Below are 24,294 nucleotides of genomic sequence, written 5' to 3'. Positions count from 1 at the left end.
ATTAGCTTTTATTGAGCTTAGATTGTTGATTTTTTTTTAATAAATAAAAAAATAAGATATATTAATCAAATTTTCTGCCCTATAATAATTATATTGTCCAAGTTACAGAAAATGGAAATAAAAGTAAAGTATCTACATATTTCGTTAATTGTACTAACAACAACAGGATTACAACGTGAATTTTTGTTATAAATTTAACGACAGTAGTCCGTTTTTATTATTTATTTATTTATTTATTGGGTTGAAATTGTAGGTGAAAACATCAGTGGCGCATGCGCACCTGCTCTTCTCCGCCTGTCTTCTCTCCTGACAGACCGCAAATGACCTCAGTCTCCGCAATATCACACAACTTAGACTGGAGCGCTCAATAAACGGCATACCGGGAGCGATGGCCGGGATGTTCGGGAAGATATTCGTTGGCATTTATGTGGAGATAAAACGGAGCGACGGTACGTAGCATGCTCCGCTCACACATGCACATTCAGACACACCGCTCTCCATCCGGCCGGTCCGCATGAGAGCAGCTAACGTTACCGCTCAACGCAGCCGGGTGTTTTTGCTAGCTAGCAGGCTGCTACACTGTCATTCACAGGAATGTCGCAGTAAAAGGTCGGCGAGCGAAATGTCAGAGACTCAAAAATGACACAAATAGTCTTTGACACGGTGCTGCTGTGTCTGTCAGTGATGCAGACATACGGCAATGGGTCGACCTGACTGCAGGGCTGCGGGCGGGTCCGTCCACCTGCTGTCCGGTTGACACCTACCCTGCCGCCCTCCCTCTCCTTCCTCCCGTCCATTGCTTCATGGCCGAAACACCTCCGGTTAGAGGACGGGATGCAGGCACAAGTCTGCACTGCATCATGCACCATGCAGCGGTGGCCTGTTAACCAGGGCTGATGGATGGCTGATGGGGGCCTTTCATCTCCAACTGTATTTCATCTCAGTAAAAAAATCGCACGACTTTCAAACTGCTCTGTGTATTTTAATATTTGTCTGATGGCTAAGAACCCGGTCAACAGTCACTACACGCAGCGCTTGCAGTGGTGTGATTGACAGTCTCAACATCATCCTTCATCAGCCACACCCATTTAGCATATCAGCATCCTTATTTTAGGGTTTAAGTTTTCCCTGTAAACACTGAATGACTGATGGATCAGTTTATTTGTTGTAAGATAATGCACAAAATATCCTCAGGCCTAATTACTGAACATTAGCTTTATGGCTCATAAGTTGGTGTCTGTATGAGCATTGGCTCTACAGTCTGGTCCAGCACTGCGCAGGCCTAGCATCCATCTGTATCCTCTCTGCAGGACGAATACACCAGGCGATGGTCACATCACTGCATGAAGACAATGAGAGTGTGACAGTGGAATGGATTGAGAACGGAGACACCAAAGGGAAAGAGGTACATCTACCTCTGCACTCGGTTTCATTCATTATGTCCTGAAATGTAGTGATTTGTAATTTGTAATTCTCTTCCTGAATTGTTGTCAGGAATTAACTTTCAAATATGGCACCTGTCTGTAGTTTTATTTGTGTTGCTGATGAAGTGACTAAAAAGTGATTGTCTGCCAAAAAATGATAGCTGGTATTTAAACTGTTGTAAATGAGTTGCTGGCCTATAACCTGTGAAACATATCTTAATAATATCAAAGCATTTTGAGCCAGAAACAATAACCCTGTCAGACATCAGATGCTGCAATCAGTTTTGTCAAAGTGACTTTTATATACGCGTTATTTATCAAGGTAAAAACTCTTATTCATATTAAAAATGGCTTTTTAAGAGGGATCTGGCCAAAAGAGAGGCAGAAATTGCAACAAACATGACATAGTACTGTAAAGATGTTTTAAGTAGCCAAAAAGGACTGGATTGATCGTAATAAAAAACAAGGAGCAGATACAATATTACAGAGTCATGAAGATACTTGCAAAATAGGTAATTTCTTTATTTTATACATAACAGCTTAGTGAATCCTGACCACACAATATTTATCAGTATATGTTAGAGATGAAAAACACAAAGAAACACTGGAAATCACTTTTTGGAACACCTGAAAGCAATGAAATAGACATGAGTATCTTATTACTTGCTTTATCCTGGACATGTTGTAATGCTGTTGTAACATATAACATATTGCTGTACCCGATGCAGTGCACTACAAGTATCTCAAGTGTATAAGCATAAAATGCTTAAAAAAGATAGAAGTAGACACCGTCACATGACCCATAGTTTAATAAAGTCCTCATGTCAAAAGGTGAGCTTTTTTTTGGGAATTGTAATGTTGATGTTTTGAAACCAGATGTGATAAGTAAGGTTTACCAAAACTAGGAAAGACTGGAAGATTTAGCAATACTACATTCACAAAAACAATGTAGGTTTGCTTTAAGACAAAACCTGCTTTATTGTTCATTTTAGAATCTAATTAGGACCATAATTTCATGTATGTGTGCAATAAGACCTGAAACTCATAGGCCATTTTCCCATAGGCTTCTATGCAATCAAACTTCTTTTTAAAAAGCTAAAGAATGTCCTCCTGCTGGCAACCAGAAAGATCGCAGATTTTAACGAGCTTTGTCATTGGCAGAATTATCTGAGCTTTTTTTTATGTTGGGTGTTCATTTGGGAGGCTAAGTTCACCTTTACATCATTACAGCCTTCTAAAAGAGTAGAAATATTGAAAAAATATTATTGATAAAAGATATTACGACAAATTAAGCAGTCACATACTGCAAAGATAAACGTTATTGATCATCTTTATTGATGTTCTCAGCAAATACAGCCCCTGTTGCACTTGATGAGGTGATCTTGAGCCCCTGCTTAAACAAAGATTGTAACGATAACAAAGGAATTTCTTTCTTTTTTCTGATTTAGATTGATCTGGAGAGCGTCTTTGCTCTGAATCCAGATGTAGCTCCTGATGAAGAGATACCACAGAGTCCCGAGGCTCCTGTTCCTCCCTCCAATGTTGCCAAAACCAGCAAAGTACCCAAGGTCTGCTGCTCAACACCAGACATCATTAATCAATCACTCCTATTTGCACATGACCTTTTAACAGAATATTACTATTATTCCTGATTTGAAGAGATTATGCTGTATTTATTGCTATAACATATAATTCAGTTTAGACATTTTTCCTTGCATACTTTGTGTACTCCCTTCTTTCATTCTTAATTCAACTCTAATGATTATGGTCTTTATAGACCAGACGGACTACAGCAATACCCAAGGCTGAAAATACCCCACGGGAGAACAGAGGTACGTTCTCCCACTAACAGCTCTGAGATATGAAGCTTATAATTTAATCATTTTCTACTTCGATACAGTTGGTGCTGCCCGATCATGTAAAAAAAAAAAGAGTTTATGGGAAGCAGAGTGAGTGAGGGTTATTTTCTCGGAAATTACTGTAGAACAGTTTCACTACAACTTCTTTAACTCACCTTAAAGTCAGTTTTTAAGGTGAGTTAAAGTTTTCCCAATACAAGAATTAGTCCAAGTGATTAATAACTGTAAAAGTCAAAGATAGAAATTTGTATACAACAGGGTTTTGTAAGAATGTAATAATGACTCCCAGTGTGCATTTAGGAAGAAACATCCAATAAGTGTGCTGAAATTTCTTTCTTATGAATGTTTAACTGAATTGACAAGAAAAAAAATCAGTGTTAAATATTTAAAATTGTAATATTTTGTTAGAATTAAAGAGTCATGTTTGGTTGTATTTACTCTTCTAATGATAAAATCCCCTGCTTCACGAGTCTGTCAGTTATGACAAAATGAATGGTTAAGTTTGTGCAGTCGGTTTGAAGCAGTCAGCATAGAAACACTGGCATGAACAAACCTCACAGAAAATCTAAGAGGGTCACTGTGAACACTTCTCCTGAGAATTTGGGTTTAACTTTGTATAATTTGGGTGAACTGCCTTTTTAATGTTTTGAGATGAGCAGTTACACTGGATTGTGTGCTCCTCAGCTGCCTCAGTGGGAACAACCCGGGCACGTCCCAGTCAGCACAGCCAAGCTGCGGAGCCACCCCCACCAACCATCGTTCCCCAGCCTGCCGTAAACCAGTCCCTGATACAGCAGCAGAACGGTAACACAGTCACCCCGTCTGCAAACTTCATATGAGAGAGGATTCATGTCCACATGGCTCTGTTTGAAATTCTCTGGAGGGAGTTTCCAGCATCTCTGTTGTTGTTCTCTGTAGCAGTGATGTCATGCTCCCACACAGCTGTGTGTCTAAGGGTGTCAAAGGCTCTTTCACTCGCTGTGGCTTCATACTGCAGCACTTGTTTAAGTTTTTCCTCTGCTGTTGTTTGAATGACCATAAATATGTAAATAAGATCAGGCCTTCAAATAGCACTCAAAACATAACATTTGAAAAAAGAAATACTGTAAATAAAAAGCCATATTCAGTGTAATTTTTTTTAAAAATCAGCTAAATCTAGCAAGTTTTTTGTAGACCTGCCCACCGGGCTATGTGCATACACTGAAAGCAAGAGCAGAACGGAGCCGACATCATGACACAGATGAACTCAGACACAGAATGACAAATGGAGCTTGGCAAGATATGGGCTGAGGGACTGAATCAATCAAATCACTGCCATGTGTTTTAGGAATACTCCAGGACTTTTAACACGTTTAAAATAATGCTGGTTGCCAATTAAAAAAACACCCAGGTTAGGGGGCATTCACAATTATCAACAAATTATTTTTTACAACTTATGAATTGGCTAAATGGATGTAGTCTTTATAATATAAAGTTTTAGATATTGTACATTTTACACTTGATTATTGAGAATGACTGATTTAAGGTGATGCATGCATGATGCATCTGTATAGTAGAAAAACTGACTTTTAATTCAAGATTTGAAAGTGGGACATATAATAAAAGTTGAACAAGATTAATTAAATTTATGAAACCATTTAGATTTTAGGTAAATGTACAAAGCGTAGTGTAACTACTCAGCTACACAGTTCTTTTGATTTATTTCTTTTTTTTTTCCCTTTTGTTGTATGAAGTGTTTTGTCGATGTGGTGGCCAGATGACTGAGTAGGAGCATCAGCAAAACTGCAGCTCTTGTTTTGTGTGTGTAAAAGTAAATGTAAGGCATTATGAGTCAGCATCATCAAAAATAATTGTTAATGTATCAGAGGGAATAGTCCCTGTTACTTCAGCCTGTAACCATATGTATATATATTTTGATGCTGATATTTTAGGCCACTGTGCTCCTTGTTTTTTCAGCACGGAGGAAATCTAACTGTGTGAAGGAGGTGGAGAAACTGCAGGAGAAAAGAGAGAAGAGACGTCTTCAGCAACAAGAGCTCAGAGAGAAGAGGGCACAAGTGAGAACTCAAGCATACACTACAGTACTTTACATTATACACACATCAACAAACACATTACCACAGTGTGAAGTGGAGAACCATTTGTTTGAGAATTATCTCTAGATATGAAGCTGATTTATAGCATACCTGCCAACACATGTTCCCAGGGTTTTTAAGACATCTCCTGGAGGCCACCTGTTTTACTATTTGTACTGTAACACTTCCAAAATTTGCAAAAATGCAAAATGTCTACTGTCTTCACTTTTTCATCTAAATGACTTCAAAGTTCAGTATTTGAGCCAACCCCACCACTCTAACAAACAAAAGTCCCAGATTTTCAAACCTAAATGCTGAAAGTTCTGGTTTATAGTCATAACTATAAGACATGGATAATAATGCTGCCTCTCACACAACAGGAGTTTTACCCACTATACTGTTGTACTGTGTCTCTTTATAAAAAAAAAGGTCAACAGAATTATGCACAAACAACTAGACTCTGTACTGTTAACCCAAGATTAAATATACTGTATATATTTTTGCTTGAATATTTTGACCTTAATGCATGTGGATGTGTGGACTGAGCTTTTTTCTGTGCTTATTTCTATTGTGTGTGTCTGCTGTAGTCTTTCACAGTGTGCTGGTAATGTTCCAGATTTGCAGTAGCAAATTATTGAAACTATAATGCATGCCATTAATCAGGTTTTTTAAATATAACCTCATGTTAAATAAGCAAAACTGTGACAATGTGAGTGAAATGAAAAAGAAAAAAACATGGATAATTATACTCCAAAAAAACAAAGCAAAAGAAACATTACTCATCAAGTCATATTAACTGAAACTGTGAGAAGATTTAATAAGCACTGTTTTAATTAATCAGTCAGCTCATGTAGCATTTAATAAAAACGTTTAAATTCTGAAAACAGCTGAAACAACACAAACTTTTAAAGGAATCAGATGCTTCAGTTTTTTTCTTTTGATTATTGCAGCTGTGTTCGGTTCACAGTGTTCTGAGCAGGTGGCCCTAGAGTTAAAACATATAGTTAGTTGGAACTAAAAATCAAAACGTGATCTACCAAACCCATTTTAGAGAGCACTGTCTGGATACAAAAAGTATTCTCAGGCTGAAAGTAGCTTCTAATCGGCTGATTTAGACAAAAGACTTAAAAGTACATGACGTGTCACTCAAAATGTTAGGATGTTGATTTTGAATTAATTAATTCACGAATAATTGAAATGCTTCCTGAATGTTTTTATTGTCTTTGTCATTATGTGATCAATACTTTTGTTTTCTGTGCCACTGCAGGAGGTGGACGTTAATTTACCAAACTATGAGATTATGTGTATGATCAGAGACTTCAGAGCCAGTCTGGACTACAGACCTTTAACCACAAACGATCTGGTGAGTCCAATTTAGATCTGCTGGTCAGAAGGAGTCAGTAGAGAGAGAGGTACCTGAGAATGTTGGAAGAAAGGAGAAACGAGGAGGTCATATGGCCAGTACAAAGGTGTGAACCGCACTATTTATTCATGTCTTCTCATGTTTCAGATTGAGGAGCACAGGATATGCGTGTGCGTTCGTGCACGTCCCCTCAACAAAAAAGGTAAGAGCATATTTATGTAGCAGCTGTATTCAGAGAAACTGTGAAGCCTGTGTTCAAGCTCAGACAGCTAATCAAAGTAGTTTAGAATTGGAGAGATGACCCCTGTGAGGAGGTGGAAAGCCTCCCTAAAAGTTTTTTATTGTTTACATCCACTATATCAATCAGATCTGCCTGATTTTGGACACTCATGGATAGGGATGGGTATCGTTTAGGTTTAATCCAATACCGGTGCCAAACCGGTACTTTTTAAACGGTGCCAGTGCTTAAACGGTGCTCGAACCGGTGCTCGAACCGGTGCTTAAAGAATGAAGAACACAAACTTTGTCCAAAAACCTCTCATGTTCAGCTGTTTTTTTGTAAAAAGATAACAATGTTAGTCTTCTCTGCAGCTATGTGGCATATATGGTATCACTCTTGGCTGGAAGCAGTGCTTAAACAATGGAAAAACACAAACTTTGTCCTAAAACCTCTCAGCTGTTTTCCACTTTTTCTTTGGGCATTTTAGCCTTTTTGGCCAGGGTGAAGGGAGCATCTGCCGTCAAACAAGAAGACAGCCGCATGTAACTACGACGGTGTTTGCTAGTTCACCTTACGTGCATTAATGGTGGTTAGCCTACTCAACGTAAATTACACACGAACAACATTAAGCTACTCACGCAGAGAAGAACGGCTGCTGCTGCCGTCATCATCCGTCATCATTTCTGCTACACTGGCAGGGCTAGGGGCCAGGACTCTCCTCTTCGGGTTCATGTTGCTAACTCCTGGTCCGATAACAGGCACCACACCCGCAGTAGATGTGCACGGTGTGAGGTCTTGCAGCAAGCTATCAAATACGGCGCATTTCTAGACTTTTAAAAAAACGCTATGGGTCGCCAGGCGTTTCATCAGATTCGAGGTGTTACCTCCTTTGCACAGTATCACCTTAAAGCACTTGTTGCAGGCTGCTGGGTTTGCATCTTTTGCTGTGAAGTACAGCCAGACTTTTGACCACTTCGCCTTGGGCGTTTTTAATCTGTAGCTCTGCTCTAAAAGAACGTACGTACCTGGACCCGCCTACTATCCTCGGAAAGGTAAAATGATTGGCTAGAATCCAAAGTGTATGACATCTCAGGGAAATAAAGCACCGAAATGTGCGCTGCTTTTCGGTCTGGTTACTACCGTTTATGTCAGAACCGGTGCCATCATGGCACCGGATACCGGTACCCATCCCTACTCATGGGTCATTTCTTCTGTTGTGGTGCCAATTGTGTCCATTTTAAATATTATTTCTAAAAATCTCTGAATGTCGATTAATTAAAAACAAGTAACAGGGATGTCTATAGACTGCTGCTTGTCCTTGCCCTTGTACATCATTGTAGCCTGTGTCTATAACAATGACTGTGTCTCTTCAGAGTTATCAACAAAGGATCTGGATGTGATCACCATTCCCAGTAAGGACGTTGTAATGGTCCATGAGCCCAAGCAGAAAGTTGACTTGACCCGCTACCTGGAGAACCAGACCTTCCGATTTGACTATGCCTTTGATGAGAACTCCACCAATGAAATGGTTTACAGGTACACTGTTTTTTCTTTTTTCTTCATGCTGTAGCACTTGAGTCAAATATTCTGCTGCCAATAAACACTCCACCCTGCAGGTTCACTGCTCAGCCGCTGGTTGAGACCATTTTTGAGAGGGGAATGGCGACGTGCTTTGCATACGGACAAACTGGAAGTGGAAAAACACATGTGAGTTTTTGACTTTGATTTGAGAAGTTTGGTTTTAGTGTCATAAAACCAAACTTCTCAAATTCTAACTCATGTCTCCTTTTAGACAATGGGAGGGGACTTCTCAGGAAAGAACCAGGACTGCTCCAAAGGGATCTATGCACTGTCTGGTTAGTTTCTGCTTTACTGATTATTATTATTATCATTATTATTGCTGGTCTCTCTCATTTAGGTGTGTCCTTCTCTCCCTGCAGCCAGAGACGTTTTTCTCATGTTAAAGAAGCCAAATTATAAGAAGCTGGACCTGCAAGTTTTTGCCACATTTTTTGAAATTTACAGTGGGAAGGTAAGTGTGTTATCATCACTGATCAGTTAAGCTGTATGTTAATATATAATAAAAAAAAGGTTAAATAATTGATGAATAGAGTCATGATGAAGGATGAGACATTTACTTCAATTTACTTCAAAAATACCACATATTTATATTTAACTGTTTATGCCAATGTGCTTGATTCTCTGTAGCAGACGGGTACCTCAGTCACTGGAAAACAAATTGTTATGTTTATAACTTCTGTTCCCTGAACATATATAATGTCGGCCGCACTTGCACATACACACCCCTGTCATCACAGTCAGTCTGATAGCTGCTCTTCACCAAGCCCAGCTGCACAACAGAGCAAGCTAGTGTTTTACCTCATTCCTCTTCTCCAGGCAATAGAAGTATTAAACATAACACTTTGTTCCCTTTCAGTCGGTTCATTCAGAACAACACAAATAGCATGGAACACTGGCATTCACCAGGTGGAACATACTCTCAGTTGTGGTCTTGTTTTGCCTCCTGAGGCACCTTTGGTGCTCCATGCCAGGGAGATAGGCTCCATAATCGAGTGGGAGAGCTTATAACTTATACTGCACTTCTTGGGCAGCAACAGAGGAACTTCAGGATCTCCCTCCTCCTCACATGCAAACGTGAGCCCCTCTCCACACCCTGTGGAGGCTCATGAGTGGGCCTTTGCTCTAAGGCGACTAACATGGAACTTGACCTGAAGTAGGCACCGCTTTCTTGGCAGGGAGCAGATGAACTGTGAACCTGTAAGAGCTAGGTGCAAGCTTGGGATTCATATCACATCTGGGCATGATATCGCACGTTATTTGTATTATTTGTCAGCAGTGAGGGATTGAAATTAAATGGTGCTACTTCAGGAGGAAGTATGCTGTAAATGTTAATATTATGACAAGAATGACTTCAAATGATAAAGACAGGTAGTCCAGAAAAGTTTTTTTAAGGACCGGCTCTGATTAAAATTAGCTGTAATGAGAATTGCTCTAGGAAAGGAGGTTCATGTGCCTTGACCAGATACCAGCAGCTCAGATCAGGGACCATGTTAAACACATCTCAGCATAAGTGGCTGGTGGTAAATCATGTGAATGATTCTCATGGTAGAAGTGCTGCTAGGAAAATACTACATGGGGTAAGAACCATCAGCACAAGTAATGGAAATTAAATCAGGAGAAATTTGCCAGAGTCCAGTCCTCTGTCTTTGTGAAGCTGAGAAAAGGTTAAACTGCTAACGCTACTGTTGAGCATATTTGTGTTTGAAGGTGTTTGACCTGTTAAACCGTAAAGCCAAGTTACGGGTGCTGGAGGACGGGAAGCAGCAGGTGCAGGTGGTGGGCCTGCAGGAGAGGGAGGTGAAATGCACAGAAGACGTCCTCAAACTCATCGAAGTGGGAAACAGCTGCAGGTAAACGTGATTTTTTTTTTCACATATGGATATGTGAAAACACTAAACAGTAACAAGATTTGAGTTGGAGAACCGCTGAATGAACCCCCTGAACACCCCCCACCATGCCTCTTGCAGGACGTCTGGGCAGACATCGGCCAACGCTCACTCCTCCCGGAGTCACGCTGTTTTCCAGATCATCCTGCGTCGGCGGGGGAAGATGCATGGAAAGTTCTCTCTTATCGACCTGGCGGGGAATGAGAGAGGGGCAGACACGTCCAGCGCTGACCGGCAGACTCGCCTCGAGGGAGCAGAGATCAACAAGAGTCTGCTGGCACTCAAGGTCTTCGCTTTAGTACTACAGATATTCTGTTCTTTAGTGTTGTGCTTCTCATATAGTTGTGATTTCAGAAGTTTACATACACTCATTTTGGGTATTAATGTCATTTTCATTTTAAAGATTTCTTTGAACTGTTTATTTTCCAGGGTGAAATGATTGCACACCATACCTTTGCTAAAAAAAAAAGAATTATACTTTGTAGAACAACAGAAAAGTCCTAGTGAAGGTTTTCATTTTTTCAAGTCCTGGAGCACATGAATGTCCTGCAAATCTAATTAACATTGACATGAGCAGTTTTGATGGTAAAGGAAGGCAGGTATAACAGTGAAAAAGCAAGCAGCAGAGGTGGTAGTGAAGGTGGATGAGTTAAAATACTCGGGGTTAACCATGCAAAGTGACAGTACAGAATTCAATTCAATTCAATTTTATTTATATAGCGCCAAATCACAACAAAAGTCGCCTCAAGGCGCTTCATAGATACAGAGAAAAACCCAACAATCATATGACCCCCTATGAGCAAGCACTTTGGCGACAGTGGGAAGGAAAAACTCCCTTTTAACAGGAAGAAACCTCCAGCAGAACCAGGCTCAGGGAGGGGCGGCCATCTGCTGCGACCGGTTGGGGTGAGAGAAGGAAGACAGGATAAAAGACATGCTGTGGAAGAGAGACAGAGGTTAATAACAGATATGATTCGATGCAGAGAGGTCTATTAACACATAGTGAGTGAGAAAGGTGACTGGAAAGGAAAAACTCAATGCATCATGGGAATCCCCCGGCAGCCTATGTCTATTGCAGCATAGCTAAGGGAGGATTCAGGGTCACCTGGTCCAGCCCTAACTATATGCTTTAGCAAAAAGGAAAGTTTTAAGCCTAATCTTAAAAGTAGAGATAGTGTCTGTCTCCCGAATCCAAACTGGAAGCTGGTTCCACAGAAGAGGGGCCTGAAAACTGAAGGCTCTCTCTCCCATTCTACTTTTAAATACTCTAGGAACAACAAGTAGGCCTGCAGAGCAAGAGCAAAGTGCTCTAATAGGGTGATATGGTACTACAAGGTCATTAAGATAAGATGGGGCCTGATTATTTAAGACCTTGTATGTGAGGAGCAGGATTTTGAATTCAATTCTGGATTTAACAGGAAGCCAATGAAGGGAAGCCAAAACAGGAGAAATATGCTCTCTCTTTCTAGTCCCTGTCAGTACTCTTGCTGCAGCATTTTGGATTAGCTGAAGGCTTTTCAGTGAGTTTTTTGGACATCCTGATAATAATGAATTACAGTCGTCCAGCCTGGAAGTAATAAATGCATGAACTAGTTTTTCAGCGTCACTCTGAGACAGGATATTTCTAATTTTAGAGATGTTGCGCAAATGGAAGAACGCAGTCTTACATATTTGTTTAATATGTGCGTTGAAGGACATATCCTGGTCAAAAATGACTCCAAGGTTCCTCACAGTGTTACTGGAGGCCAAGGTAATGCCATCCAGAGTAAGAATCTGCTTAGATACCATATTTCTAAGCTTTTCAGGGCCGAGTACAATAACCTCAGTTTTATCTGAATTAAGAAGCAGAAAGTTAGCGGCCATCCAGGTCTTTATGTCTTTAAGACATTCCTGCAGTTTAACTCATTGGTGTGTGTTATCTGGCTTCATGGACAGATAGAGCTGGGTGTCATCTGCATAGCAGTGAAAATGTATGCTATGTCTTCTAATAGAACAAAGAGTTCAGAATGTCCCAGAGGAAAAGCCTGCGCATGCGCTTCTTTCACCACTTAGCTCTCATGTCGACGAGGGGATGCTGCAAACAGAAAGAAAATGTTACGGATACTTTCGATTGATTTAATATTAAGACGATTAACTTGGATTCTTACACCGACTAGTCCCACTCACCGATCGCTACGGAGACAGCCTGCACTCGCTTCACCTCACAAGAGAGGTGAAGCGAGTGCAGGCAAGGTGAAGTTGATGGAGACAACTGTCAGGGGTAATTTGTGACAGAAGAATAGCAGCAAGAGTGAAAGGTAAGGTGGTAGTGAGATTTGGTATGATGTATGGTTTGGACACAGTGGCACTGACAGGAGGCCAAGTTGGAGGTGGCAGAGTTGAAGATGTTAAGATCTTTGTAGGAGTAAGCAGATTGGACAGGATTTAATAAGGTGCTCTGGTTGAGCAGCTTTGAGGGGTGGGGTTTTTGGACATGTCAGAGGAGGGATAGTGGATATATGAAGCAATGGATGTGAAGACAGCAGGCAGGAGGAAAAAAGGGATCAAGAATATCTTTCAGGGGCATTTTGCTGCTGTATAATCAGAAGAACATCCATCAAGGAAAATGCAACAAATAGGCTATAGATATAAAAAAAAGCAAAAAAACAACAACTTTAAGACAGCAAAGAAGATTCTTGGAAGATTCTACAGGAAAGGAGGAGATGGAGGCAGGCAATCTCGAGAAAACCCAGATATATTCAATTGACTTGAAACAGCAAATCATCTGAGAAAAGAAAAATAGTAAATATTTCCTAGTTCTCCTTAAAAATTATTTTCAAAAATGACTATAATTAGTTAGCCAGATTTTTTGCATAATTGGGCATGGTGTATGTTTGCAGGAGTGTATTCGAGCCCTGGGCAGAAACAAACCACACACTCCATTTAGAGCCAGCAAGTTAACCCAAGTGCTGCGGGACTCGTTCATCGGAGAAAACTCCAGAACATGCATGGTAAGAAAACAACATGTACCCACTATAGACAGACACAATAGAAAGTGATTACAGATTTGGTTGCAGTTTTGGTAAATCCCTCTCTCATCTTTTTACAGATTGCAACCATCTCTCCTGGGATGGCATCTTGTGAAAACACACTGAACACATTGAGATATGCCAACAGGTAGGAAAGATTCTACTGAAAGGAAAAAAAAGGTTTTCAGATATAACATTAAGATGAATGCACATTGAGTTATAATTTCAAATTTATACACCTTCACTTTCCACTAACTACCCTGACTTTCAGGTTTTGTCAAAAGCATCAACATAAAGTTCTAAAGTGGACCTGTTATACTGATTTCAAGTTCCATAGTTTTATCTATTATACAAGATTCAACTGTCAAAAAATTCAATTCAACTTCAACTTCTCTCACTTTAAGCCAGCTTTCTTCTGATTGGCTGCCTATCACAAACAGAAGTTTGGAAAATTTGTTTATTAAGCACATTCACCATTGTAACAGTATAGAGAATTATTTAAAATTTTGTGTTTGAGGAGTTTGCATGAAACATAAAGCCAGATTTTTCTTGAAAATGTTGACTTATTGTGAGGAATATTCTTAGTTATCTGTGTGCTCCGTTTGTCTTTCTCCTCTGTTGAATGAATTCATAAAAATGTAAAATAGAAAAGACTACATAACATAACATAACATGATCCTCTCCTGCCTCCACTTGTTGATGTGTGTTTCTCTCCCCTGTCATGCATTTTTTTCCCAGAGTAAAGGAATTTGGGATAAGTCCCTCAGACATTCCCTTCTCCCAGAGTGGGGGTGGAGGAGGTCGCTCTGAGCTCTCCCCTACCTATGAGTATGATCATTTTGCTATGTCTCTTAACAGTGTCCTGCACAATTAGTTACCCCCGTATTGGCATTTCACATGAACCCAGGCAGCCGCTTTGTGTCTGTTTCTAAAAAGATCATTGAGGGTCCTAACATCATCAGTCACCATAATAATGGTGTAATCATTTTTGTAGGGTCTTTACCTTACAAGATAAAGTGCCTTGAGACAACTGTTGTTGTGATTTGGCATTATATAAATAAAACTGAATTAAATTCAGTTTAGCTGGCATGTGAACCAAGGTTAAAATGAGTTCATTCACTGTCTGCCTCACTTTACTTATTATTTACAAAGTTTTTTTTATTGCTTTAACCTCCTAAGACCCAAACTCTTCCACAGAATGCATTTTTAGTTTCTCTTTGATATTTGGGCCGATTGGGGCCCTATGAATGTAAAAACGAAGAATCACCAGATTTCTTTATTATTTTTTTTACCTTATTTTTGTTTTTAAGAAAAATAAGAACCACATATGGGGATATTTGTTTAAAATTTTGATAGAACAGTAGCTGTATAATGTCCTCGTAAGTGGATATCAGGCCCTTGTAGAGCAAAATTGAGTATTTTGGTCTAAATAACCCAAAATGTGATGTCCACATATGTGGACGCCAGGTCCTAGAAGGTTAAGTCATTCACTTTTTTTGTTAGTCTTATTTTATTTTTGTCAACAAATCCTTTTGGGAAAAAAAAAAAAACAATAACAATTGTACTTTTCTATGAAGTATTACATTATATAAGTATTATATATTTTGCACTTCCATCCCAAAACACTCCAGTGAGATACACTGTTGCACTGGATGACAAATTTTTTAGTTGCTGTAAAAACTAATTGTCATTTATTGTGTTTTAAACCCACATACATGTCTTCGTAGTGCAAATAATTATTCACTAAAGCAGCAGTATCAAATATAGGGCGTGGGGGCAGAAATTGGCCCAGCACAACCTTCCCTAATGGCCATTTATACTGCACCGATGTAATGACGCAACTGATAAGCTGTTAAATGACAGAAAAGATCCTGTTCTTTCACTATCTATAGAAATTTCAATTTTTTATAAGGGGTTCACAGTAAAAAAAAAAAAAAGAGGGGCATTTTCTGTCAATTAACAACACATATGACCTTCCTGTTAAAGGAGCGATCCTCAACAAAGCTGCTCATAGGGCAATGGGGTTCTCTCAGTGTTGCTGTGGGCTTTTACCTTAAAATATAAAGCATCTTCAGGAAACCGTTAATAAAACTGATCTAAAATGAAGAGTACGTTAACAATTCATTTATAAAATTATGTGCTACAATAATTTATGGCTGGCAAAAAAAATATAAAAAAATTACACCGCATCCTGATCTTTCCATTCAGCATACCATTTGACAACTGCCTCCTCTGGGTTCTGATCTTTCTGTAAGATTTGTTGGCAAAAAGTAAAAAAGAAATCGCTACATCACCTTACCAGTATCATCCAATCTATTCAATATATTTTAGCTTTGTGTCACCTATCATGATGCATGTGCCCCACTTTGTTCCATCTCTAAATCCCAAATTCAGCAGAAGTGTAAACTTTTTGGTTTTCTTTGTTCTTTAGGCTTTTTTCATCAGTCATTTGTTGACTTGACTTGTTTTCCAGACGTGAGTTCCCAAAGCCTGCATGAAGTTCTTCGTCTTCATCTTCATCTTCATGTTTCTTTCTCATAACTCACAGTATTCATCACTGATTTCTTGGCATGTTGAACCACTTGTCACCGACGCGACACGTTTGTATATTTCTCATATACAGCTACACACCATTGTAGCTCACCTCTGCAGTTGTTTGCAGTTGTCATACTGTTGGTTTACCTATAGTGCTGATGTGTTGTCAGGGTGAAGGAGCTCACAGTGGACCCTGCGGCAGCCATGATGGAGAGCCATCAGGGAGGACACATCACGCAGCTGGAGGTGCTGGAGGCTCAGTGGGGAGTGGGGAGCTCTCCACAGAGAGATGATCTGAAGCTGCTCTGTGAACAGAACGTAAGAACATCTGCTGCCCACGCACGCTACCGTGACAGAGAACATCTGAACCCACAGCAGCTCCGTGTGAAAAATATAGATGCTAGGTTTCCACAAACTGACTTCAGTTGGCTGGGAACTGCTGAGCCAGATGATAACTTGCATTATTCCACAAATGTGGCCCATAGAAAACAATAATATTCAAAATACCTCCTACCTTCTCATATCTTTACTCTAGCTCCCTGCCACATTCACAGTTCAATTCAGCACTAAGTCTGCTTGCAGGTTCTTGCACAGTTACTTTCCATATAAAACTAGTTTCAACAAAATAAACAATAGATCTTGCCTTCCTCTGCAGTCACTTTATTTTTTAACTTTTATGTCATAACCCTCATTCACATTGTGGCTGATGGTGCCTCATCTGGAAAATGGTCATGGCTGAATATTGAATAACATTAGGATTTAATAAAAGAAGTAAATGAAGTACCTCTGGGTTTTGGTACATTATTATTATTTCTTGGAATTTATCTAGCATAATTGTTTTTAGTTTAAATTTGCATATATTTCCTGCAGTTTTAAATTCATAATCACAGCACTGGCTTTGTTTATTGTAGGAGGAAGAGGTTTCCCCGCAGCTCTTCACTTTCCATGAAGCCGTCTCTCAGCTGGTAGAAATGGAGGAGCAGGTGCTAGAGGATCACAGGGCTGTTTTTCAGGTACAGTAGGCCAGAAGATTTCTGTTTTTCCATTTACAGCTAAAAATAATAGGAAATTAATAACCAATTGTAGCTAATTGCTATGCCTAGCCCCACATACCTGATTGATCATTTGTTTTGAGGCATGTTAGTATAGATACAGATTTTTTCTGAACAATGCTAAATCGTTTATTATAATGGGTAAAGCTTTAGTTTTAAAAATCTGATATCCTAAGCAACAGTTCACAGCTAGCACTGGAATTCATCTACCCTATTTTCTCAAGAGGCTTTACCTTTGCCAGACCTTCGTCCACCCAAGCTATCGAGCGTATTGGGCGACAAGGTCTCTCCATCGATTACGATTTCCAGCAAGCTCTTCACCTTTATCCCAAGCAATGCAAAGGGCTTTGAGGTCATAATGGAAGGTCCGGTGCCAGGTCAGCCATGGCCGTCCCCTGCCACAACCTCCAGGTGGAACCCATCTGAATGTTTTGTTTGGCTGTCGTCCATGCGAATGATGTGCCTGGCAAGTTTTTGACGGCAGCATGCGATAATCACGCTGAGGTGAGGACGGTTGCTTCATCGTAGCACCTACTCATTGGTGACATGATCAAAGTATCGGATCTTCATTATCCTTCAAAGGCAGCACTGGTGGAAGACGTCCACCTTCCTGGTAATACTGGCCGACGCTTTACACCTTTCAGATGCATAGATTTCCATTGGGATGATGGTTGAGGCGTACTAATGAACCTTGATGTTGATTGAGATGGAGGCAGATGACCAGATATTTCACATTTGTTGGAATACCAACGAGGCTTTGCCAGTGCGGCTCTTGAAATGAGTCTCTCAATCTCCGTCCCAGCCAATGACGCTGCCAAGATATGCAAACCTCTCAACCACCTCGAGTTCTTGCCCACCGATCTTGATCTTAGGCATACCGGCCTGGTCGCTAATGTGCATGATTTTTGATTTTTCTGCACTGATGCAAAGTCCAACTTTTTCCAGCCAGGTTCGACGTTGGATGCTGGAGGTGGTGTCCATCTTCCACCAGTCATCTGCAAAATCAAGGTCGGTAAGTCAACTGATCCCGTCCAAGGTGATGCCTGCATCTGGCCTGACCAGGGCTTTCTTCATGATGAAGTTGAGGGCCATTAGGAACAGGAAGGGCGAGAGGATGCGTCCTTGCCTGACACCAGTCTCAATGGTGAAGAGATTGGTGTGGCCCGTGTTCATCTTGATGGAGCAGTTGGGGTGGCAGTAGAGTGACTTGAAGATTGAGATGAATTTTCGCGGGACACCGTACAGGTGGAGGATGCTCCAAAGCAAATCTCTGTGAATGCTATCAAAGGCTTTTTTGATGTCGATGAAGTTTATTGAGAGTGATCGCTCTCAATTAACACATATCATTGAACGCTAACTGTTCGATGATGTTCCTGAGGGTGAATATTTGGTCAGTGCATGATCGTCCATGTCGAAAGCCCGCCTGTTCTTCGCAGAGGCGTTGGTCGGCAGTGCCTTTAAGTTGGCAGAGTAGCATGGTGAAGAAGGCCTTTCTTTTGACAGAGAGTAGGGTGATTCCACACCAGTTTGTGTACTCCATCATGTTGCTCTCCTTTGGTAGTTTGAGGATGACGCCTTTCTGACAGTTTTTGGGGACGGCCTCCATTCACCAACATTCATTGAACAGTTTTGTGAGCACATTTGTAACAATCGGCCCTCCATATTTCAGCAATTCTGATTGGATTTCATCCATGCTGGCTGGTTTGTTTGATTTTTGAGCTTTCATCGCCAAACAGACTTCATGTTGAGATATGGTGCCTTCTTCTACTTGAAGAGCTCCCAGTTCTTCTTGTTGCTCAAAATTGTATGTGTGGGTCAGTGTTTCCCAGAAGTGTTTGACTCAACAAGCATCCTGCTTTTCTTTGGTCACCAGAAGTTTGTCATTCTTTATTCTGTTATCTGTTCAACAAAATACATAGATGTATGAAGTCCTTCCATGAAGTCCTTTGTTGATAGCTTTAACCTGTTTAAAGCTACATCGACATTCCCAGCGAGCTGAGGAAGAAAAGACAGGGGTGTCGTGCTGGGAAGGAGCGCCGTCGCCCGAGAAGGAGACGTTATCGACCATCTCTTCCTTCTGTAATTATTGGAAACGTAAGATCTTTGCCCAATAAGATGGATGAGGTCACGTCGCTAACCTGGTCACAGAGGGAGTACCGGCAATGTAGCATCATGATGCTAACGGAGCTAACTCCGGACACAAGCGTGACACTACCGGGATTCCAGCTGCTGCGAGCGGACAGGACGAGAGACAGCGGTAAGAGGAAAGGAGGGGGACTGGCAGTGTTTGTAAATGACAGATGGTGTAACCCTGAGCACATCACTGTGAAAGAACAACTCTGCAGCAGAGACATTGAGCTGTTAGCCGTTAGCATGCGTCCGTATTACCTGCCCCGGGAATTCTCGCATGTTATCGCGATAACAGCTTATGCGAGTGCCAAAGACTTCACGCCCCAAGGACCTCAACAGCTACAGGCCAGTGGCTCTGACATCCCACCTGATGAAGACCCTGGAGCGGCTGGTCCTGGCTCAGCTTCGGCACCTGGTGAGCTCATCACTGGACCCACTTCAGTTTGCCTACCAGCCTGGCATTGGAGCGGATGATGCCGTCATTCACCTCCTACATCGCTCCCTCGCTCACCTGGAGACCGCTGGAAGCACTGTGAGAATCATGTTCTTTGATTTCTCCAGTGCCTTCAACACTATTCTTCCCTCGGTCCTGAAGGACAAGCTGGAGAACTCTGGAGTGGACCGTCACCTCACTACCTGGATACTGGACTACCTCACCGACCGACCACAGTATGTGAGGACTCAGGGCTGTGTGTCGGACAGGGTCGTCTGCAGTACAAGGACCCCACAGGGAACGGTTCTGGCTCCGTTCCTCTTCACCATCTACACTGCACACTTCTCCCACAACTCCACCCAGTGCTTCCTGCAGAAGTTCTCTGATGACTCTGTAGTAGTCGGCCTCATCACTGATGGGGACGACAAGGTGTACAGAGGACTGACCCAAGCCTTTGTGGACTGGTGCCAGCTGAACTACCTCCACATCAACACCAGTAAAACCAAGGAGCTGGTGGTCGACTTCCGCAGGCACAAACATCCTCCACTGCAACCACTGAACATCCAAGGTATGGACATTTAGGCTGTGGACTGCTACAGGTACCTTGGTGTTCATCTGAACAACAAACTGGACTGGACTCATAACTCAGACTACAGGAAAGGGCAGAGCAGACTGTACCTGCTGCAGAGACTCAGGTCGTTTGGAGTGGAGGGCCCACTCCTGAAGACCTTCTATGACTCTGTGGTGGCCTCAGCTATCTTTTACAGTGTGGTCTGCTGGGGTGGCAACATCTCTGCCGGGTACAGGAAGAGACTGAACAGGCTGATCAGAAGGGCCAGCTCTGTTCTAGGATGCCCTCTGGACCCAGTGGAGGTGGGAAGTGACAGGGGAATGGTGGTTAAGCTGTCATCCCTGTTGGACAACATCTCCCACACCATGCAGGAAACTCTGACAGCACTGAGCAGCTCCTTCAGTGGCAGACTGCGGCACCCACGGTGTGGGACGGAGAGATTTCGCAGGTCTTTCCTCCCCACTTCTGTCAGACTGTACAACAAAGACTCCAACTGATCAAACACACACATCCACACATGTGCAATAACACTAAGTGCAATACTCTTTATCTGACAAAGTTGTATTTTTACTCAGTTGTATTAAGTATTTGTATTCTATTTTTATCCTATTGTATATTTTATTCTATTTATTCTACTGTATATAGTATTTTATTTTATTCTATTCTGTACAGTTGTGTACAGTATTTTATTTTTATTATATTCTAATTTTTGCCATATAACTTTTGCACTGTCCACTTCCTGCTGTGACAAAACAAATTTCCCACATGTGGGACTAATAAAGGTTATCTTATCTTATCTTTAGTGCAGTAATTTACAGTAAATACCATAGAATTTGCCATATTTTTATAAGGAGGAACCACGTGCCATAACATAACTTTGACCCACTTTTGCATTCATAGGCAATATGAATTTAAAACCACATAGCCCAACTCAGCTGCATCGTTTTCCCTTACAGGAGTCGATCCGGTGCTTGGAGGATGAGAAGGTGCTTCTGGAAATGACAGAGGAGGTGGACTATGATGTTGAATCATATGCAACTCAGTTAGAACAAATCCTGGACCAGAAGATAGACATTCTTACTGAGTTAAGAGGTAAACATCATGCAGTTTCCAAATTTTCAGCCTCTTTGCATTAAGAAAGTATCAATTCTACAAGTTAGTCTGATAAATGAATAACTGTAGATGGCAACAGACACACCGTTAACAAACAACTACCAGCTGCCACAGTAATAAAAGCAATGTACCGATGTTATGTTATATATTAAGCTACATTTAAAACATTTCCTCTGCCAGCAGTTCTTTCCCACAAGGAAATGAATCTGTTACTCTCCACCAGACTCAGAAACGGCAATTTTATCTCACAAAACACAGGATTTTTCATCTACTGCAGCCTTGATGTGTATATTGGTTGGTTTGTATTATTGTTCTGTTTACAGTGCGTAAGCTTCAATCCAAACTAACGCATTACAGTGCAAGAGTGCTAAGTAGTTTCTATGATAGTGTGCCATTTCCATCAACAAACTTGCAAGTAAAATTAAAATATATCTTCACATTTTCAGTTGTACAACTCAAAATGTGTTTTGTGCAAACAACTCAAATAAGTTTTACACTTATTCATATGGTAAATGGCCTGTATTTGTATAGCGCTTTTACTAGTCCCTAAGGACCTCAAAGCGCTATAGACAACCAGTCATCCACCGCCCAACGACACGAGCCGGGGCTCGAACCGGCAACCTTCCGATTACAAGGCGAACTCCCAACTCTTGAGCCACAATCGCCCTATATAGGGGTGATATTCATATTGGATTTTTAAGAACTATACCCATATTTGGTGATTTAAAAATCTGATACTTCAATCAAGGTCAGTATTGATGAGTGTGAAGTAGTCACACTCGAACGTCAAGGAAGGTGGTAGGGAAGCAGACTATGCAGACATTTTGGGTTTCCAAGGTGAGCAATTTATTTGCTGTGAACTTAATTTAATGTATAACTTAACAAAACTTTCCCCAAATCAATTCATTTAACAAAACTCAACATAACATGGCTCTGGTGACACAGCTCACCTCTCCTCTCTCCTGCATCTGGTAGAGACTGGCTTTAAATAGGGCCATCAATTTCCCTCCAATTGCCCAGCCAGTACCACTCACTCAACTGAGGGATCTAAAACTCTACTCAGGTTATCTAAAAACACAAAACCTCTACACACTTCTAATATGCACATTTACACAACTAAATGGCAGTATTAACAAAAGGAAAAACATTCAACAAATCCCTTTAAACATTAACACAAACAAAAGGAAGCATCTCTCTGGAAAAAGAAACCCCTCCACATGGTTTGACCTGATGATGTCATGTGTGACATGATCAGGACTTTAAAATGAGGAAATGCCAAGCGGGCGTTTCCCCACACCTGACACTCATGATGACTGAAAAGACAAACAGAGTAAGTATGAACAAATGACTTAATCTGTAACATAATAAAGTATAAAGAAGCATAACTTAGTATTTGTCTTAATTTGCAGAATGTTTGATTTGCCGGCAACAAAACGCTTACACAAACAAACCCGGGATAGTGAGTGAAGCAATGTTACTTGACAAATAGCAAATCATAGCAAATACATAGAAACAGAATAATGTGTACAATGTGCAAAAAAAAGGTAAACACATATGGGACAAATGGAGAGAATTACAACTGCTTCTCCACTTTGTCACAATGAGCAAATAGCTGATTATATGAAAGAAAGAAGTTAAGCTACGAATTATATGAAAATACAAGAGACCCAACAAAGACAACACAATTGTCCAGCAGAAGGATTATCCATGTTGATAGGACAGAGATAAATCTTTATTTCCTATTCTTCACCAGTTTCTGCTCTTATCCTATCATTTCACCTTCACTTTTTATAAAATTCACATTTTGCTACAGAATATTTCACAATATTTAAAAAAAAGCTTCAGCTGGTGTATCAAATTTTGTATGAGTGACGTGATTTCATGTTATCCTTAAAGACAAAGATCATCATTTAAATAGTGCCTTCTGTGTGATATTCTCTCCTCTTCCAGATAAAGTCAAGTCTTTCCGTTGTACTCTCCAGGAAGAGGAACAAGCTAGCAAACAAATCACCCCCAAGAGGCCTCGGGCGCTATAGACGCATAACATGTGCTATTTCACTGATTGGTCCTCAGAGAGGTGAAGGCCATAAGGAGGTCAGTGCTGATGAAGCAGCTGATTTAACTCAGCTGTGATTTTATGGTGTGAGTTCCTGTAAGTGTGTTTGGTTTTCCCTGACCTCTCTGCTGTACAGACTGCTTCCTGTCATCCATCCATTTGCAAAGCCAAAGAGCGTACCGCCCACGCTCTGCCATGTTCCTGTAAAGCGTATCTATAAAGTTTTTCTCTGTGTGCTTAATCCCAAGTACTTGATTTTAAAACAAAAAAGTTCAGACATTGTTTTAAATTATTTTTTATCAGATCAGTCATGCTCACCAGGGCAATTTTATAAACAACTTTTGCCATTTTGTGCAATATTTGGAGGAATTTTTCTTCCTGTTCTTCCTGTTTCAGCTCGGATGAACAGGGCATGTCAAGTTTGTGTGTAACATGAGCCACGTGTTTGTGTTGATACTGTATGTAATTAAGGTTTGAGACAAGCCTAAAATTAACCTTATGTGACATTAACTGCGCTAAAGGGTGCACTATGATCAAGGTGTTTCAGGATACATTTACAGAAACAGTTCTTTTTTCATTTGCCATAATAAAAGATTACTTCTTGTTGCTGTATGTGTATTTATTTAGCCCTCAGGGCACCTCCTGTGGAGCATCTAGCTAATTTTTTCGGGGCCACTAGTTCATAGTTACTAATTATTACTAAAATATGTTTAACTACTCACGCTGTTCAAAGGCATGAAAATCTTTTCATAGCCTTCAGTTTAACATGAAAGACAATACAATACAATACAACTTTATTTGTATAGCACATTTAAAGCCAGAGGTAGCCAAAATGCTTCACATAATCCAATAAAACAGTAAAATACAAATGCAGATAAGCTAGCAGATGGCTGGCATTGATTAACCAAGCATACAAGCACGCAGATAAGCAAGCAAGACTTAACGATAAAAACAATATAGGCAAAAGAGAGGAAAGGGGAAGGCAAGA

At 40.7% G+C, this 24,294-nt stretch overlaps 1 protein-coding gene across 2 annotated transcripts; it reads left to right on the top strand.

Moving 5' to 3' along the window:
* The first annotated feature begins 304 nt into the window (after positions 1-304).
* Positions 305-23,870, top strand: LOC308392070 (kinesin-like protein KIF2A). 2 transcript variants are annotated; one of them, XM_080874916.1, is made up of 21 exons: positions 305-449; positions 1,311-1,405; positions 2,873-2,992; positions 3,202-3,256; positions 3,968-4,087; positions 5,240-5,340; positions 6,626-6,721; positions 6,869-6,923; positions 8,315-8,477; positions 8,558-8,648; positions 8,734-8,797; positions 8,882-8,973; positions 10,230-10,372; positions 10,490-10,694; positions 13,288-13,398; positions 13,497-13,564; positions 14,155-14,244; positions 16,122-16,269; positions 16,863-16,964; positions 21,094-21,229; positions 23,201-23,870. In XM_080874916.1, the coding sequence occupies exons 1-21, from the start codon at positions 389-391 to the stop codon at positions 23,284-23,286; spliced, it is 2,202 nt and encodes a 733-aa protein (XP_080731042.1). In that variant the 5' UTR covers positions 305-388; the 3' UTR covers positions 23,287-23,870. The 2 variants fall into 2 exon arrangements, with proteins under 2 accessions (XP_080731042.1, XP_080731043.1); XM_080874917.1 differs by lacking the exon at positions 14,155-14,244.
* Positions 23,871-24,294: the final 424 nt, after the last annotated feature.

Source organism: Rhamphochromis sp. 'chilingali', assembly GCF_963969265.1.
Source record: "Rhamphochromis sp. 'chilingali' genome assembly, chromosome: 2".
NCBI classification, from domain to species: Eukaryota; Metazoa; Chordata; class Actinopteri; order Cichliformes; family Cichlidae; genus Rhamphochromis; species Rhamphochromis sp. 'chilingali'.
This window is presented reverse-complemented; position numbering and strand designations above follow the sequence as displayed.

Coding starts and splice junctions, on each gene's coding strand:
- LOC308392070 (XM_080874916.1), top strand. CDS start 389: ATGGCCGGGATGTTCGGGAAGATATTCGTTGGCATTTATGTGGAGATA. Junction 6,722..6,868: donor CTTTAACCACAAACGATCTG/GTGAGTCCAATT, acceptor CTCATGTTTCAG/ATTGAGGAGCACAGGATATG. Junction 8,649..8,733: donor CTGGAAGTGGAAAAACACAT/GTGAGTTTTTGA, acceptor GTCTCCTTTTAG/ACAATGGGAGGGGACTTCTC.